Source organism: Scaptodrosophila lebanonensis, unplaced genomic scaffold (assembly GCF_003285725.1).
Source record: "Scaptodrosophila lebanonensis strain 11010-0011.00,11010-0021.00 unplaced genomic scaffold, SlebRS2 tig00000024-arrow-pilon, whole genome shotgun sequence".
Classification (NCBI taxonomy): domain Eukaryota; kingdom Metazoa; phylum Arthropoda; class Insecta; order Diptera; family Drosophilidae; genus Scaptodrosophila; species Scaptodrosophila lebanonensis.
The window spans coordinates 19951262-19968465 of record NW_022060538.1 but is presented as its reverse complement, the minus strand read 5'-3'; the positions used below and the strand labels follow the sequence as shown (position 1 = coordinate 19968465).

General features: G+C 39.8%; 1 protein-coding gene across 3 annotated transcripts in view; it reads right to left on the bottom strand.

Moving 5' to 3' along the window:
- LOC115620759 (forkhead box protein O) overlaps positions 1–17204 on the bottom strand; it is a 48601-nt gene that overhangs the window by 1380 nt on the left and 30017 nt on the right. For 2 of the 3 annotated variants that reach the window (XM_030514156.1, XM_030514157.1), the window contains exons 5-10: positions 11987–12279; positions 10431–10652; positions 9974–10187; positions 9704–9908; positions 8531–8652; positions 7848–8464 (exon numbers count right to left, since the gene is read on the bottom strand). In XM_030514156.1, coding sequence (XP_030370016.1) covers positions 8105–8464; positions 8531–8652; positions 9704–9908; positions 9974–10187; positions 10431–10652; positions 11987–12279 — 1416 coding nt within the window. In that variant the 3' untranslated portion in view covers positions 7848–8104. The remainder of the gene's footprint in view (positions 1–7847; positions 8465–8530; positions 8653–9703; positions 9909–9973; positions 10188–10430; positions 10653–11986; positions 12280–17204) is intronic. The other variant, XM_030514158.1, reaches the window with a different exon arrangement.

The window sequence follows — 17204 nt, the reverse complement described above, 5'->3', positions numbered from 1 at the left end:
GGCTAATTTATTCACTTAGCCACTTGACACTTGGTGGCAGCAGCAGGAGGAGGAGAAGGAGGAGGTGGAGGAGCAGCGATTTTGGCTACCCCTGCTGACTGACTAGATGTCTGCTTGGCTGGCGTCAAAATATTCATAAGCGATAAGCAAATGTCAAAGATCGTTTGGTCGCCCTCGCAACGGCCCAGGCCTACGCTGTCTCACATGGCTGGCAATTTGTATGCAAAAATTTCAAGCAGCAACGCAAAAATGTAGCCATAAAAAAAAAATATCTTTGACTCGAACATTTAAAATAAGATTTTTAGCTTCTCGCTGGCGCGCGGCTGTGAACATAACAATAAATTTGAGAACAAATTGTTGAGCATAAAAATCAAGGCTCGGCGCTTATCTTTTCTGCTTCTTTTTTTCCATTTTATTAGTTACAGCTTAAAATATAGTTCACGCACAATTTTTACGGCCCACTCGTCCCCCACCCCCCCCCCCCCCCACGCTCTCTTGAGGGCTGCAATTGAATTTTATTGCCGTCAAGTGAGCGAGCAAAAAGTCATTGCATACTTATGGGCGCGCATTTACGCGCTGTCACGTCATTTTATTGCTGTCCTCAGGCTCAGGCATCAAAATGCCAGCGTGTGTGTGAGTGTATGAGTGTGAGTGTATGAGTGTGAGTGTGTGTGTGATTAGTTGGCAGCATCCGAACTCGCACCCGCGGCAATATTTGCACAGCATTTACGGCCCAGTTGCGTTTTTCGCTTCAAATCGCGCATACATTTTGCAAAAGGCCCGCATGTTTGCTCAGCCACTTGGCAAGCGCATTTAGCCTTAAGTTTGTCACTTTTGCTCCTGTTTTACACTTTATTACAAGCCCATCACCGTGCGGCATCTCAGCAACTGTTTGCTTTATTACTTACAAGTATAACACACACACACACACATAGAGAGAGACAGAGAGACACTCGCATACGTATGGGTGCCACATTATTTTGCTTTGTGGCATCAAGTCTGTCCATGCAACAAGTGCTTAAGTCGCAACACTTTGCTGATCCCGTCCCTGCTGCAGGCAACACACACACACACACACTCACTCACCAACTGAGACAAACACACATAAATCCTTGAGAACTTTAAGCTGCTTGTGCAGAATGTGATTCAATGTGCATGCACTCAGAGAAAAAGTGATGTGAATGCTTCGAGTTCATGTGACTCGAGCTGGGAAATGCAGAGTATCGAAGCTATTGAACATCGATTGGAACTAAAAGCGGAACTATGCAGAGAAACAAAGATAGTTGTTGGCCAATTTATATTGTTAAGTCGAGTTCTTCTATTAAAATAATTAGAGGCTTGCATTTAGTTAATAAACGACCACAATTTAAAAAGCGATTCCACCTGAAAACAGCTATGAAAACAACAAATCGTGCACAGAACACTTTTTGCTTCGAAATAGAAATAATCTATTCTTCTGACCATTTGTCAAGTTTGGATTTAACAGTCTTCTTAGTTAATTGTAACAACTTTAACACATTTTGTAGTCTCCCCAATCTTTTCAACTTTGGATTTAACAGTCTCCTTAGTTAATTGTAAGACCTTTAACACACTTTATAGTCTCCCCAATCTTTTCAACTTTGGAATTAACAGTCTTCTTAGTTAATGGTAACAACTTTAACACACTTTGAAGTGTCTCCAATCTTTGGATTTAACAGTCTTCTTAGTTAATTGTAACAACTTTTACGCACTTTGAAGTGTCTCCAATCTTTGGATTTAACAGTCTTCTTAGTTAATTGTAAGAACTTTAACACACTTTGAAATCTCCCCAATCTTTTCAACTTTGGATTTAACAGTCTCCTTAGTTAATTGCAACAACTTTTACGCACTTTTCACATGAAGGCTACCCCCAACTTTGCTGAGTGTAATTCGCTTGTCATATCCTTTCGATTCCTGCTGCTCCTGCTATTGTTTTCCGGCACTCTGTGGCTGTCGTTCGTTCGTTCGTTTGCTCGGCTCTTTTGTTGGGTTGCACGTTGTCTGCACCCAGAACGACCTCGACATCGCTCGAGCTAAGTGAGTGTAAATGCGGTTTGCTGTTGTAATGACAAGTGCCCCACACCTTGGAGCTCTGCTGCCCCCTCCTCCGCCTTCCACTTGAGCAGCTTGCTCGTGTGTCCTTTTATGATTCATTCCCGCTGCTCGCTGACAGCTTAAATATTATTAAATTGCAGACAATTTGCGCTTTAAGTGACAAATTGATTTGCTTGCCTTCTTGCCGCAAACGATAATTAAATTTTCATCGAATGCAGCGCCCAATTAGGCGTCATTGCTGACACTTTGACGGGTGATGGGGCGAACAAACCTGAGCAAACTTTTGCAAACACAAGCGGTACAGTCAGTCGGCCGTCTTGATGGTTGGCCCCCTTGCTGGCCCCCGGGGGCATACTTTGTTACCCAACTCAATTTATTCATTGAGTCGAAAGCCTGTGGCATTTTTACTTATTAATGCTGTGCGGCTGCATTAAGATTTAATCAAATAGTCCTCGGGAGCTCCCCAGGAAGGTGGCCAAAACTTGTCGCAACTTGGCTGAATTATTCAGCAAGTTGTGGGCAAGTTTCAACACCTCGCACCAAAATTTCGACCAGCAAGGGAACAAGGAGAATTCGGTCCAAAACTTTAAGACAACGTGACGACCTTGTTGCCAAGAAGAAGTCCAGATGGAGGTGTGGACGCCCCTGGCAACAGGCTTTGTTGCTTTTGTCAAAAAAAAAAAAAAAAGAAAAAAGAAAGCAGAAAAAAGAAACATCCGCGGTTTGTTGCTTTTTTCTACTTCTGCTACTTTGCGCTACTTTTGATATAATAAATTGCCCGAAAATGCTTTTGTGTTTCACGCGCTCGCATTTTTTTCCCTTCTCGCTGGTTGCCTGGCAGCCCCCCAGCCCCAGCCCCCAATCCGCAGCCCCCACTCGCAGATCCCATAATTTGCCGCCATTGAGTTGAATTTATTACGAGTATGTGTCAATATGCGGCGCCTGCTGATGAAGTTGCAAATTGTGATTTCCTGCCGTCAGTTTATAGCGTCAGTTTATAGACTGGCTCGTCTTCTCAGCCGGTTGCTGGCAGCTGTTGGCTGAACTTTGGCATTTATTGACATGTGTCGCGTTCAGCTTATTAGACGACACGAGTCAGCCAGCAGCCGACAATGCAGTCGTGGCATCAACATCTCTTCAAGCAACTGCCACACTTCTTATTAAATATGCAACAGCCAGAACCGCCGTCTTAAAGCGCATTAGCATAATAACAAAGCGAATAGAATGGAAGAGAAGAGAATTTTTGCCTGTCACTCCGAGAAATTATGAACAAAAAAATATGAGAAAAAGGAAAATGTAAATCCGCCCGCTACTGCAATTCAAATTATTCACTCAAATGAAGCGGCAGCGTGCGGCAAACACAAAAGTTTGCACTTTGGCATAAATTGCGAGCCTCCCATCCACATTCCAGATTTTATTTTATTAGCACGTCACACGATTGGCGCCAAACTTACGAAAGTTACAACTTTGTCTTTCTCGTCTTGGCGGCGACTTCCTCTCGCTAACAACAACAACAACAAAAGCAATTGAAACAAGTCCTGGCATTGTATTTAGAGGATTTTTTCTGGTCGCTTTGCTGTTTTCTAATTGTTGGCTTACAAACTTAATGTGGAATTCAATTTGTGCGTGCGCTGGAAAGGGCATTGAAAACTTTTTCTCCTGGCACTTCTTTCTGGCAAACCAAGCCCCCCCATTGAAAAAAGTTTGGCACAAAGCAAAAATGCACACTGACAGTTTTTCTGACATTGAAATAAAGTTGAGAAAAAAGTTAAATGAAGTCAAGAGAAATAGGCAGGACTCGTGCTTGCAGCGGGCTTTCTTTTGGTCCCAGAAGAGTGGACATGCTCTTCAAATACTTAAATTCCCCTGAAAATTATAGTAGGTTTCGGGCCTTACAAATACTTTTAATAAATAAGTGACCAACTTGAAACGAGAAGTGACACATTGGCTTTTTTGATCCGTAAATAAATGAACTTGCACTCTCTAAAAAAAGGGCTAGAATTCCATAGGCAATTGATTCTAAAAAAAATAAATTTTATACTCTACACTTGTAGGGAAAAAGGGTATATTGGATTTGTGCAAAGTATGTTACAGGTAGAAGGAAGAATCTCCGAGCCCATAACGTAAATGTATACACCTAATTCTGTTTTTACACGGTAGATTGGTTCCGATAGAAGTCGTGTAAAAAAAACCGGGTAAAAAAAAGATATTGATCATATGCAAAAGAAATCGTGCTAAATGGAATAAAGTCGCGAAACCATATAATAATATTTTTACTTTTCAAACCATGTAAAAAAGACCGTGTAAAAACAGAATTAGATGTACAAATATATATTCCTAATCCGAATCTATATAGCCATGTCTGTTTGTCCGACCGTCTAATATTTCTTATATCTATTCTTCTTTTCGGCATATACTTTATTATATACGCTTCAGCCTTTGAAACTAGTCCTTTCTCAATTCAGTTCTTGCTCTGTTAGAGAATCCACATTTTCTTTCTTAGAGAATTCAAGTTTCAAGTCTCAAGTCTGTTTTTGCTATTAATTGATTCTTAGATGCTCTCCACCCTAATGCTACTTCAAAGCCAGGCAATATGCTCTTCATATGTCAGGTGTCCTTTTTGTATTCGAATTTTCAGTTCACGATTTCTTAAAATATTATTACAGTTTCTATGATCCAGCTGCTTAAAGTTAAAAGGAGAATTATTCAATTGAGAGTAAATCGTTGCAGTTGGAAATCGAAATCAGCTCGGAATCAAAGCTGTTCAGTGGAAAGTGAAGAAGTACATTGCTAAACTAATAGATACAACGAGATACATTGACATACAGGATGCATTCTAAAGTAAGGAGGACTTTTCTTTAAATATCCGCTTCTAGTGGCCTAACATTTTATTGGGAGTTATCGGCCTTCACTGTGTTTCTACTAACGGTACCAAAATGCTATTCGAAAGGCTTATACCACCATTCTGAAGGACATTCCTAAAACACTTTTTCTTAAAATATTATTACAGTTTCTATGATCCAGCTGCTTAAAGTTAAAAGGAGAATTATTCAATTGAGAGTAAATCGTTGCAGTTGGAAATCGAAATCAGCTCGGAATCAAAGCTGTTCAGTGGAAAGTGAAGAAGTACATTGCTAAACTAATAGATACAACTAGATACATTGACATACAGGATGCATTCTAAAGTAAGGAGGACTTTTCTTTAAATATCCGCTTCTAGTGGCCTAACATTTTATTGGGAGTTATCGGCCTTCACTGTGTTTCTACTAACGGTACCAAAATGCTATTCGAAAGGCTTATACCACCATTCTGAAGGACATTCCTAAAACACTTTTTCGTAATGCTTCCTGATCATGCAAAACGACCTATTGAATCGGTAAAGGTGATTATTTGGAATAAAGTAATCCTTTTCGCCAAAACATCAATTCTCTGTTCTTATTTTTCGAAAGTCTTGAATATAAATAATTAATCAGAATAAAATTAATTTCCATTCGAATTACAAGAAAATGAACACTTTTATTTAGGGTTTGAAGATTTCAAAATATTTTCAACAATAATTCCTATACCGCCCTTATGGGCTACCAAAAACGAAACATTCCATTGATGCCTTCGCTAACACAATACTAAGAGCTTGACTCGACAAGGTCCTTTCAACGAAAAGGTTGCAAAGCGTGAAATCTCGGCCATCACTCAAGTAAAGAAGATCATGTGAACGAAATCTGTTTGGTAATTTTTCAATATTAGCGACGTTTAACACGCTTGATTTGGCGGGCGGCGGACGGCGGACGACGGGCAGGTAAATAGCAGCGCTTAGCTCAGCCCGTCAGTAGCCACAACAACAACAACTCCAACTACTATACGGTCGAGAGCGCATAAGTCACCCTAAGGACGTAATTAATTTTTCAGCAGTTGCTTTGCCGTGCCTCGATGGTCAGCACGCGCTGGAGACTACACTTATTTGGGAGGGTTGGTTGCCTTGACGAATTTTCGCCGTGGTCGAAGGGAACGGCCTCGGGGGCGCTTTTCAAACCAAATTAGCGCGGCCATTACAGCGGCAAGGACGAGGAACACTTGACTGCCGGCCAGCCAGCCTGCCGGGCTGCTACCTGTCGCTGCTTCGAGCTCTTTGCATATTTTATGGCTTACGTAAATTTATTTAATTTTGTATAATTTGGCGCTTTAAAGCAAATTGCCGTAAATTGAAAACGACTTAAAGCCCTGTCCGCTTTTCACTCTCCCATCCCGCCAAATATCCTACTTGACAATGTATTATGATAATTGAACGCGTGTAATTGCCCCAAAGTAGCTGCCAGACGAAAAAACGCCGAGCACTGGCATAAAAATAAAATCAAAACAGTAGAATAAAAAACAAAAATTGAGGCACAGAATAACGTCATAAAAGATTCATAGCGACGTCATGGTACAAAACGCGACGCAAGTAAAATGAAGTGAAATAAGACGATTTGTATACGATATGCCATAAACAGGAGAGGGGAGAGCATAAGGCAGAAAATCAAAGTCAAACGTAATTCGGGTTGGTGGTGAAGATGCTCCTTTACTCGATGGTGTGCCGTTTGTTCATTTATTGTAAGGGGGCGGAAAATATGTTTGATTTATATGTATAGTATTTCAGAAGAAATGCACTTGAAAATAGAAGGCTCCTAATATTAGAAACATTTTATTTCACAAAACAGAAATGTGAAAATATCTCATTAGCATTGCACAAAACTAATACTCTTTGGCCTTCAGGTATAAGGTATAGAAAATCTTCCATCACATTGCGTCAAGAAGTCATGTTCAAGATACTTGTACTTGTTATTGAAAATCAGGAGATCAGGAGAGAAAATGGTTTTTTAGTAAAACATCTGAATAGTTGAGCTCAAAACGTGATGTTAATAAGAATTGCAATTGAGAGTTCGTTAGAAAAGTAGAAGCAACAAAACGTTTAATTTAAAGAAATACTTATAATGATATCAAAACTATCTGTAGCTGAGCAAGAAAAGAAAAAGAAAAAGAAAATTATTAGGTGGTCTTTAAATTTGTCAATTTGTAACTATTTACAATTTTAATTTAGTTTTCCACTTAATAATATTTATTGCCTTCTCAACTTCCTTTATTCCTCTACGTCATCTCTTCAAAATACCATCATGAAACTAGTCTGTTATAAGATATTCTTGCAGTAGATTCATAGATTTCTATGCTGACATTTTTAAGAAGAGTTAATTATTTAAGTTTCTTCAATTACTTGGTTCTTTAAATATGTGAGAACTATTTTTGTCTTTGTACTTTGAAAAAGTCTCTTTCATTTTCGAAACAAGCCGGATGCGAGTTTGGCACCAATTTTAAATAATTAGTTTAGAAAATAATAAACCAACTATGAATCTACGGCTATAAATCATTAGTTTTTTTTATTTATATCGCAAAATTGGATGCTTTTTTGGTCGGAGTGGCGTGGCGTGTACTTCTAAAGCCACCCTCGCGGCCTCAGCATTGACTGAGCCAACTGGCCAGGCAGACGACTCTCTCTCTCCCTCTGTCTCTGTGGCCGTCGCCACATCTTACTTGTACATATTCATAAATTGCGCCGCATGCACTGTGAAATTACATTATTAACATAATTTATGCATAAGTGTCACATTGAATGCCTTTTAAAATGATGAAAATTGAAAAGGACTTGGGCATACTCTTAAGACTGGAGGCTGTGGACTGACTGTAGAAGGGGGCAGAGGCAGATGAATGGGGACCGAGGGCTATCCACAGATTTGAGTACTTACTTTGTAAACTGTAGTGGCGGCCAGCTGCTGCTTCCGCTCCTGCTCTTGCTCTTGCTCTTGATGCTGCTGCCGCTGCTCCCGCTCGGCTTGCTTAAATTTTACACTATTGTCCTTAGATTTAGTCCTTGCCCTGGTGGCTTAAATGTTCGAAGCGTTTCAACGACGACAATGACAAATTAACAAATACAAGTACAACAAAGCTGCAAGCGTAGTAACTGAACACAAACACACTCGTTCCCTGGCTCCTAGAGGCGACTCTAATGTACCCAGGATGGCGGTGAGGTGACAACACTGGGCTGTGAATATTGCACTACGCGTGCCGCATTCAGATTTGTGCTCTGCGTTTGTGCCGACAGCTCCAAGCTGTTGTTGTTGTTGTTCAGCAACACCTGTTGCTGTTGTTGTTGATGTTGTTGCTGTTGTTGTTGTTGCAACAACTGATTCAACTGTGCAGCGCTGCTGCTGCCGCTACTGACGGCTGTAGCCAGGGCTGGATTAAGCGTTGTGCTCGTTGTTGTTGTACTATTGTTGGCTAAGATCACATTTGGAGCGGGCACCGTGGCCAGCGGTATGTTGATGTCCAGCAAGCCGTCATAGTTCATCTCCTGTTGCAGCAGCTGAAGTAGGATTAAGACGGCTGATTAGCAAAGATCGACAAATAATGGCAAACATGGCAATCTTACCTCCTCCACATTGCACTCGAGGCCGCCTTGGAAGTTCTCCAAATTAAATTCGTCAATTTGTTGCGCCTCGTTGTTTAATGCTTCCAGGCATTGTCCTATCAAAGTAGAGGCGCAGTTATTATCTAAAGGTGCAGTTGCAGCGGTAGGGGGAATAGGAAAGAGAGAGAGAGAGAGAGAGAGACAGAGACACGTGGAGTGTGAGAGCGAGTGTGAGTGTTGAATTCGTGTGCTTTACTTAGGAATAGGAGAAAGCAGACAGATCTCTGAGCAATCTAATAGAAGATTGAAAGAAAGCGCTACTACACTGATAAAAAAAACCACGGAAATTTCAATATTTACACGTAGATTTAACTATTTTTACCATCGATTTTGCACCAACGAGTGTATGCACACTTAAATTTTAAATTTCATATTAAAATATTAAAATTAAAGTGTGAGGATATTAAATCACAAGTGATGTTGTAGAGACGTGGTTTATTTTTTATAATTATAAAATATTTATTCCACTTTTCTGTTTTTTTTTTCAACTCTTTTCATTTCCATGATGCTCATTTTATTTCTATATATTTTTTTTTCTCTATAGACCCATTTTTAGCAGAAAATAATTTTAAAATTCTTTTGTTATTATGATATGATTTACTTTTCTTGATTTTTTTATTCCTTTTAGTACGGATATAGTTTGGATCAATATTAATATTAAAAGCGAGGAGCAGCTGATTGAATAGCATTTACTTGACACATATCTAATGACCACACAACCGCTGAAAACCGACTTGAGATTCTAGTCAATTTAAATTTAATATATTTCTAGTATATTAACCATATTAAATGGTTCAACATTTAATTGAATATGACACACTTTAATAATGAAGTTTTACACTTTGTTTTAAATATTATTCATATTAAAATCACTAATTGCATATGTTTTTTGTAAAATTTACGATGTTTATATTTGATTTGAATATGAAATAGTAGAACATTAAATTTAATATGAAAATATTAATCTGTACTATGCAACTTTTTTATCAGTGTATATATAAAATGCTGACTTTCGCACTAAATTTCATTCACCTTCCGATAAGCTGGGAACTATTCGCACTTGTTGCTCAGTACATGTATAGTATTTGATGTATTTAAGGATTTTTATTTGTGCAATACTCCTTTGACACTTACCTTCTAAATTTGAGCTGAGCTGCTGCTGCTGCTGAGACTGTTGCTGCTGCTGCTGCTGCTGCACCAAGAGAACGCCATTGTCCGCTGCTAAGCTGTTCGTGCCATCTAGGACGACATTGCTGTAGGTGTTGAGCGAGTCCGAGGAGGGTTCGCTGTTGGGATACGCGGGCGACATTGTAGTGGTGACTGAGTTTGGCGACAGGCCCTGCGAAGAAGCACAAGCAGTTAGTGACGAACAAGTCTAGGGTCCAGAACCCATCCCACACTCACATCTCGGGCATTGTGCAGACAATTACAGTTGAGCGAGCGGTGCAGTAAACACTGCTGCTGTTGTTGTTGGGTCTGGGGAAGCAGGCCGCCGTAGCCCTGTGCATTTACTGGCCCATTGAGCGTGTAGCCCTGTTGCAGTTGTTGCTGCTGCTGCTGCTGCGGCGGCTGATACGGTGGCGGGGGCTGTGTGGGTATGCCCGAGGCGGCACTGAATCTGCTCCAGCCGTACGATCGTTTGGTTGCAAGAACGAGAAAATATGTTGACTTTATAGAAATGTCTTGCATGGCTGGCTAACCACAAACTAATCATGGCATGCAAAGCTCGTGCGTTTGTGCGTGTGTCTGCATGCAGCAACGCAAAAATAAAAACAAACCAAAAACAAAAACCGCTAACATCAAACAATTGGGGAGGGTGGGGGTCTTAAAAAGAAAACATAAAACACGCAACACAACTGACCCTTGCTGTTGCAACATGTCGTGCAATTTCAACTCATCCGCCATCGAGCCCGCCAGCTGGTCCAGTGCTTTGGCCTGCGCCTGCGTCATCTGGTTGGGATAGTCGACCGGGAAGCCCCATTCGGGCTCGAGATCCAGCGCGCGTATGGGACTGAGGCGTCCACAGGAACTGGCATTAGATGAAGCGCGTTGACGAAAGTCCGGCGACAATTGAAAGCCGCCGCTGCGCAACGCAAATGAAAAGAAAAACGCAAAAATAATGCAAAAATTAGGAAATTATATCAAACCAATAAACGCTTAAAACAAATAAACCTTAAAGTGTTCAAGTTTATTAAAAAACAAAAGCTTTAGATATGTCTAGAGTTTTTGCAAGTAAACTAGTATACGAGAAAGTAAAAGGCCAAAGCAATGGCTAAGTTCCCTTTTTAAAACTTGCATGCTCAACCTATTTTTGAAATTGCAATTTTGTAATTAGTTAAGGTTAAAATATGTATTTTACTTGTGTAGTTTAAGTATAGCAACAATTAAAAGCTGAACTCACACAGCTGAGCGATTTTTAAGCATTTTTTTTAGTGAGACATACATTTAGAAAGGGTATTGCTATAAACAATCATTAAATAGCATTCAGAAATATCCTGAATAATTATAGTATGTGTGAGTTGCAGCTTTAGTTGTAAATAATAATAATCAAGCAATTCTTGAAGGCATGCTAATAATATGTTGCATTAATTTAGATAAACCTATTTCTAAATAATTATATATTTAATTTTGAACAAAACATAATACATTTGTTGACCCAAAAAAGTATGCTATACGAATTATACAGTTATTTTCCCTAAAAGAAACGCAATGGTCAGCTGCTGAACTATTGTACGCTTGCTTTAAATATATTAATAAATATTATCCATCATGTCATCACATATTCCTTATTCTTATAAGTTATGAGAATTTTCTAAGACTGGTATTACTATAGATAGAAGGCAATATATACGATAGAAAGTTGGCTTTGAACCTAATGAAATAATGAATACTGCCCGCCATATGCTATTATGTCGCTGTTGGGGGCCAGGAATAACTAAAAGCACTTGGTAAGTTTTTCAAAGCCATCATCTTCATGCCGTCTTTTATCTAGTACGTATTATCTATTACGTAGATACCAAATGCTTTCAATAACTATTGTCAGATGGCTACTAATCTCTTATCTCAGTGGGCATACTTAAAATTAAGTTACTGCTTTTATCTCTCATGCACTATATTTAACATTTGACAGAGTCTATAGTCGTGATCTAAAAAGTTGCCTTTCCCATGACAAACAGCTTGTTCTCTGGCTACAAGAAGTAAATACTCATGCCTGTTTAGTTAAAGCCTTTAATTCTTCTTCGAATTCGAATTTTATTAAAATTTTATAAAACTTGCATACTAACTTTGATAGTATTCTACAAAATTTAAATAACTAAGTGCTCTCTACTAAGATTAGTTACTTTTCTACTAAAAAAAAACTACTTTTGAATTTACTTTAAATAATATTGTTGGACAAGCTGGCGAGTTAATAGTTACCTGTGCAGTGGACTCTCAGGAAAATGATCAAGACCCTCGCTAACGCTGCTGCTGGGCGAGGGCGTGGCATCATTGAGGCCCACCGCGCCAGCCTGACGCAGAGCCTCGACGCGTTTTTTGGCCCGTCCTCGGCGCTTCTCATAGCGTGAGGTTTCCATGGAGGCGGCGCGACGACGTACCGATTTGCCAGGCTTGGCTTCTGGGTTCAACATCCACCAGGACGATTTGCCGGTACCTTCGTTCTGTACGCGCATAAAGCGATTGTGGAGCGACAGATTGTGACGTATGGAGTTCTGTAAAGAAAACGAAGGCGAAAATGTGGCAATTAAAGAAATGTGAATGTGGAAAATTGTTGCGCATTTTTATCACCACATCGCGTATACCCGTATACTCAAACGAGCAGTATGATATTCTTTTTTGCAAAATTTGCAAATTCCGCTGGGAGTGTGTGCGCGTGTGGGTGTGGGTGTGGGCATGGGTTAAGATGTTTCCCAGAGCTCTAGTTGTAAGACAACGACAACGTTGTCGCTGATGTAACAATTTGTAAGCAATTGCTAGAACTTCCTGCGGTTGCTTGCGCTGCGTTTCCTTGCCATAGATTCAGACCGTGAGTTGCCATTCAATTGTCTGTCGACATTTTTATGGTTTTTAGAGAGCGCCCGTAAGTAGACAACAGACGACTCTGCACACAACTTAGATACGCACACACACAAACATATACTGGCAAATATACGAGCTCTGCATGCGCACACACTAATTGGAAGTTGTCTTCGCCTTGTCGTTGTCGTCGTCGTCGTCGTCGTCGTCGTCGTCTTCGTTGTCGTCGTTGTCGACTGCCGTCGTTTAAGCTGTCAATTCATATTTTATAACAATAGTCATAAATATCGTGTCCCATGTAATGACAGCCAAGCGACAGGCAGCGAGTAGGGGAGGAGCGAATTCATTTGGTGTGCTTTGAAGGTAAGCCAACAACAATTACGCACCGCCGCCAAACAAAAAACAATCAAACACGTTTAGTGGCATTTGTCATCAGGTTTAAAACAACAAAAAAAAAAAGACGGATAAAAAGGATGGAGCAAGCGAAGCCAAATGGAGCATTTCAAACTAAACTAACCGGTTGGTAAATGCCAAAGCTACCCCTTCCCTACAACTAAACCCCAAAAACCAGAGCCAACAAAACGACAACGACGACGCGACTCCAGTCGACATGTTGCGGCACATTGGCGCCATTTATCACCGTTGCCGGTACACACTCGCACACTCACTCACACACACACACACACACACAAGCATGTTTTTGGCTCATCTATTCACATCCGCATCTATATACGTATCTACGTGTTACTATAGCACCCACACAACGTGCCACCCGAACCTGTGCGGAGCACCGGCATCAACCGCCACACAGTGGACAGAACAGACAAGAGTAGACTTAGAATTTAAGTCTTATTTTGCTTTTTGCATCATTTCATGATTAATTTGTTCAGCATTTCATTTATGGGTTTATCTCTTTGAACCAACTCTTGTAAACAGAAAGCTTTAAAGATGAGATGTATATTTGCCTAGGCTAGCACAATTTAGATCGACTCTCAACTGTGATATCCAAGTAGTTATTTGTTTGCCTTGATGGCCAAAGGCCAGGATCACTAACCAGTCAACCATCAAGTATCTGTTTTAAATAAATCCGCCAGAAAGTGTGTTTTGTTTAGCAGCAAATTTACACGTCTAATCAATCAACATTTTCCCGTAGCTTACTCATATTTTGTAGTGTTTGCTAAGATTTTTACATACAAATCTTGAAATTATGTTCACTGTGCGCCGCCGTGTGCTACGTCGCCGACGCCATGGCAGACTTCCTAATACTTTTTTGTCAGTCGAAAACTTTTACTTGGCGTCAGTGTTACTGTTGCTCATCGCCAGCACAGACGACATCGTCGTCCCTATAGTCGTAGTCCTTGCCATCGTCCTATAATGACATTTCGGTTTTAGCCCACGCACATTTTACCCCTTCAGCTGTCGTCTTCCTCCCCGTGTGCCACACACATAAAGTTATCATTTTTATTTAAATGTTTAAGTGCACCCACCGCTCATGGCTCGACGGCACACTTACTTACTACATGTGTGGCAAGGAGTTGTGATTTCTGGATAAACATTCAAACATTTTGGCAGCGCATTCATTTAAATAGCGAAACGTTTTTATTATGCTAATGTGACTCCAAATATTTTCCCCCCCTTTTCCACATCTTTAGTTGAGTATAAATATTTTCTTGCATTTTTCCAGAAGTATGAGAATATTTTTAGAGTTATGCGTTACAATAACAAATAATGAAAGTCAATTGAAGCGGCACAATCTCTTACTTATTCTATTAGTGAGTTTTAGTCAACTACTACTACTTGTATTAGAAATATTTTGATGTAAGTAAAAACAATAAATTACAATTTATGTGTTAGCATTGTAGTAGAGATGCCTTGGCGTCAAAATAAGAAAAAGAATTAAAATTTAAGACAAATATCTCAGCAAGAACACAGAAGCCGCTTTTCCGGAGTCTGGTATTCTGGTATTCTTCTCTTCTAATCTAATCAAAGGAGTAATTTTCTTGAGTAAAAATTTACATAATTTCCACCTTAAAAAGTTATCATAAAATTTAATAATTGTCTAACCTAGGACAGATCTTAAATAGAGATTAAAGATTTAAAAACAAAAAGTGTAGGGAACGGAATCAGAATGAATCATTTCCTTGATAACTAATTTCCAAAATTGCTCCAACTCTTAAGGTATAGTTAATGGAAAAATGAAGGTGACCAAGGCAACCAACCTATAGCCATATTATTCATTCTGATTATAAATGTGAGGTCAATGCTATGTAAATTCTTTCAAATTCAATGACTTCCAAAGTTTCCATTTGGTCAGTTTTAAAGCTTGTTATCATTTGACTTTATCAATATATAAGTACATATTAAGAAGCTGAGTAACTTAGTCCCAAACATGTAAGCTTCGCCTTAAATGGACTATCTTGCTATTTAATACAAATAAATTACCAGCTATAGTAGCAGCATAGATTTTTAAAGTACTAGGAATAAGTTTATCTTATAAAAAAAAACTTCTTGAATTTAAGCTCACCTACTCATGAGCAGCACCATAAATATATCACTTTTTCACATAGACATCAATATACTATGTACATAAAACTTAATGTTTCACTCAAGGGGGAGGCAGGCAGGCAGGCAACCTTTCGCTCAAGGCCATAAGAGCAACGCGAAATTCAAACAAATGGCACAAATAATTTATGGCATTCACTTCATTGAATATTCATAAACTTAAATCTGGCAAAGACGCTCTTGCGCGGCTTCAATTCATCTAACTAATTGGCGCTATTAAATCGCAAGATAGACGAGACCACATACTGGTCGACGGCGCTCCTGGCAACTGGCAGAAAAGAAATCCAAATGAATAATATATATATAAAAAAAAAACACCAACTACATAAGAAAAGTTGCCAAGGCGCTGCATATGTAGGTCATACCAACCCCGTCAGGCTTAAAAGGAATCTCGCTGCCATCGACGCCCACCCGAGGAGAGGCGGCAGGCAGTTCCTCTGAAGGAAATGTGAAATGAATCAAAAGGCGCACTATATGCTGGCAATTTCGATTCTAGGGAAAATAGCATAAAATGGCATAAAGGAAGCTGAAACTATGCTCAATGGCTTCCATCGAGCATTGAAATTTGTCGCAACAAATGAGCAAAAACCTACGAATGGAAATTTAATACATGGCCCGCGCAATTGTCGCCAAGGATATTGCAACAGAACCAGCAAAAGGAAAAAAAAAAATGGAATGTTCCGCATGTGTGATTGTATGACCGTGTTAGTGTGGGCGCCTTTTGTGCACAATTAATGTGCACTGAGCGTAAATGTGGGCCCAATTTGTTGCCAGGCAAAATCCATCTGCAAATGTAGTATGTATGTGCCTATTACAAAATTGACCCAGTTATGCAGAACTAGTTGGAGCTACTGCTTCTTCCATTTCTGCTTGTTTGCCAATTACAATTATTAGAGCACAATTCATACGAGTATTTATTACCCAGAAGCAGGCCGGGGCGACGACAACGCAAACGATAGGACGTGGAAGGAGGGGAGACCAACCGAGCCACTGAATCATTTCTTTATAATTTATATGAGTAATTGTTGCCAGGGGAGGGCGGGGGTAGACGGCACAGCACTAAAATATATTAAATCTGTGCGCTCGTTTCATTTCAGTTTCATATTCATGACTTTTTTTCCCAGCTCCGGGTGTGTGTGCGCGTCTTTATCAGCATTGATTCACCACCCCCCAACCACCCCCAACCAAGCCCAGTCTGATAGAGACACTGAAGATGATATGTTCTGTACAGAGAGGCGTATTTATAGCACAGCACAGTATAGCCTCATCGCTTGTCATCGCATCAAATATGCATATTTCATTGGGCCATTTGCGAGGCTTATGGAGCGCATGGAGCGCATACCCGTATAGCGACACAATCGGGGGGGCTGCCCCCACGAAATTGTGACATGTGGCGCTAAGTGCGTCTAATGTAGGTCGCACTCGAGCTCAAACAAGACGAGACTTAGACGAGTGCTGTAATATTTACACTGGAAATCTAGTGCGCTCTCAACCTGCAAAACAGCAACCAAAGGAGGCGCTCAAATGCAATACAAAAGGCGCCTATCGATATGCAACTAATTCTAGATACAAGTATGTATAGTACTTATATACAAGGATGTACTTTTATCAGAAAACATCATACTACTGCTTCCTTCTGGTCTATTCCTCTGTGCATAAGAAACATATAAATATAAAAATTAAAAAAAAAAATCAAATCAAAGTTGTAATAATTACTTCCTCCAATGCATCGACATTGTGGCTGTGTGTGTCTATGCGTGACGGTGTATTTGTGTATGTGTGCAGTATAGAGTTGAGTTCAAACACCACCAAAGACTATAGTTATGGCTACAACTTCCTTTATATTTGGGCTATCATGATAAAACCTAACATGAGAATTGCCAAATTGAGTTTGAAATTCGCAGAATTACAGGAGTTATGGAAAATCTCTAATCACGGGGGAGTAGGAGGATGATTTCGAAATAAACTTGTAATGCTCATATAAGGCATCTGTATAATATTTTCCAGCTGTTCATACGAACGGACTGATGTACAAATAGTCATCTTTGCACAAACCTAG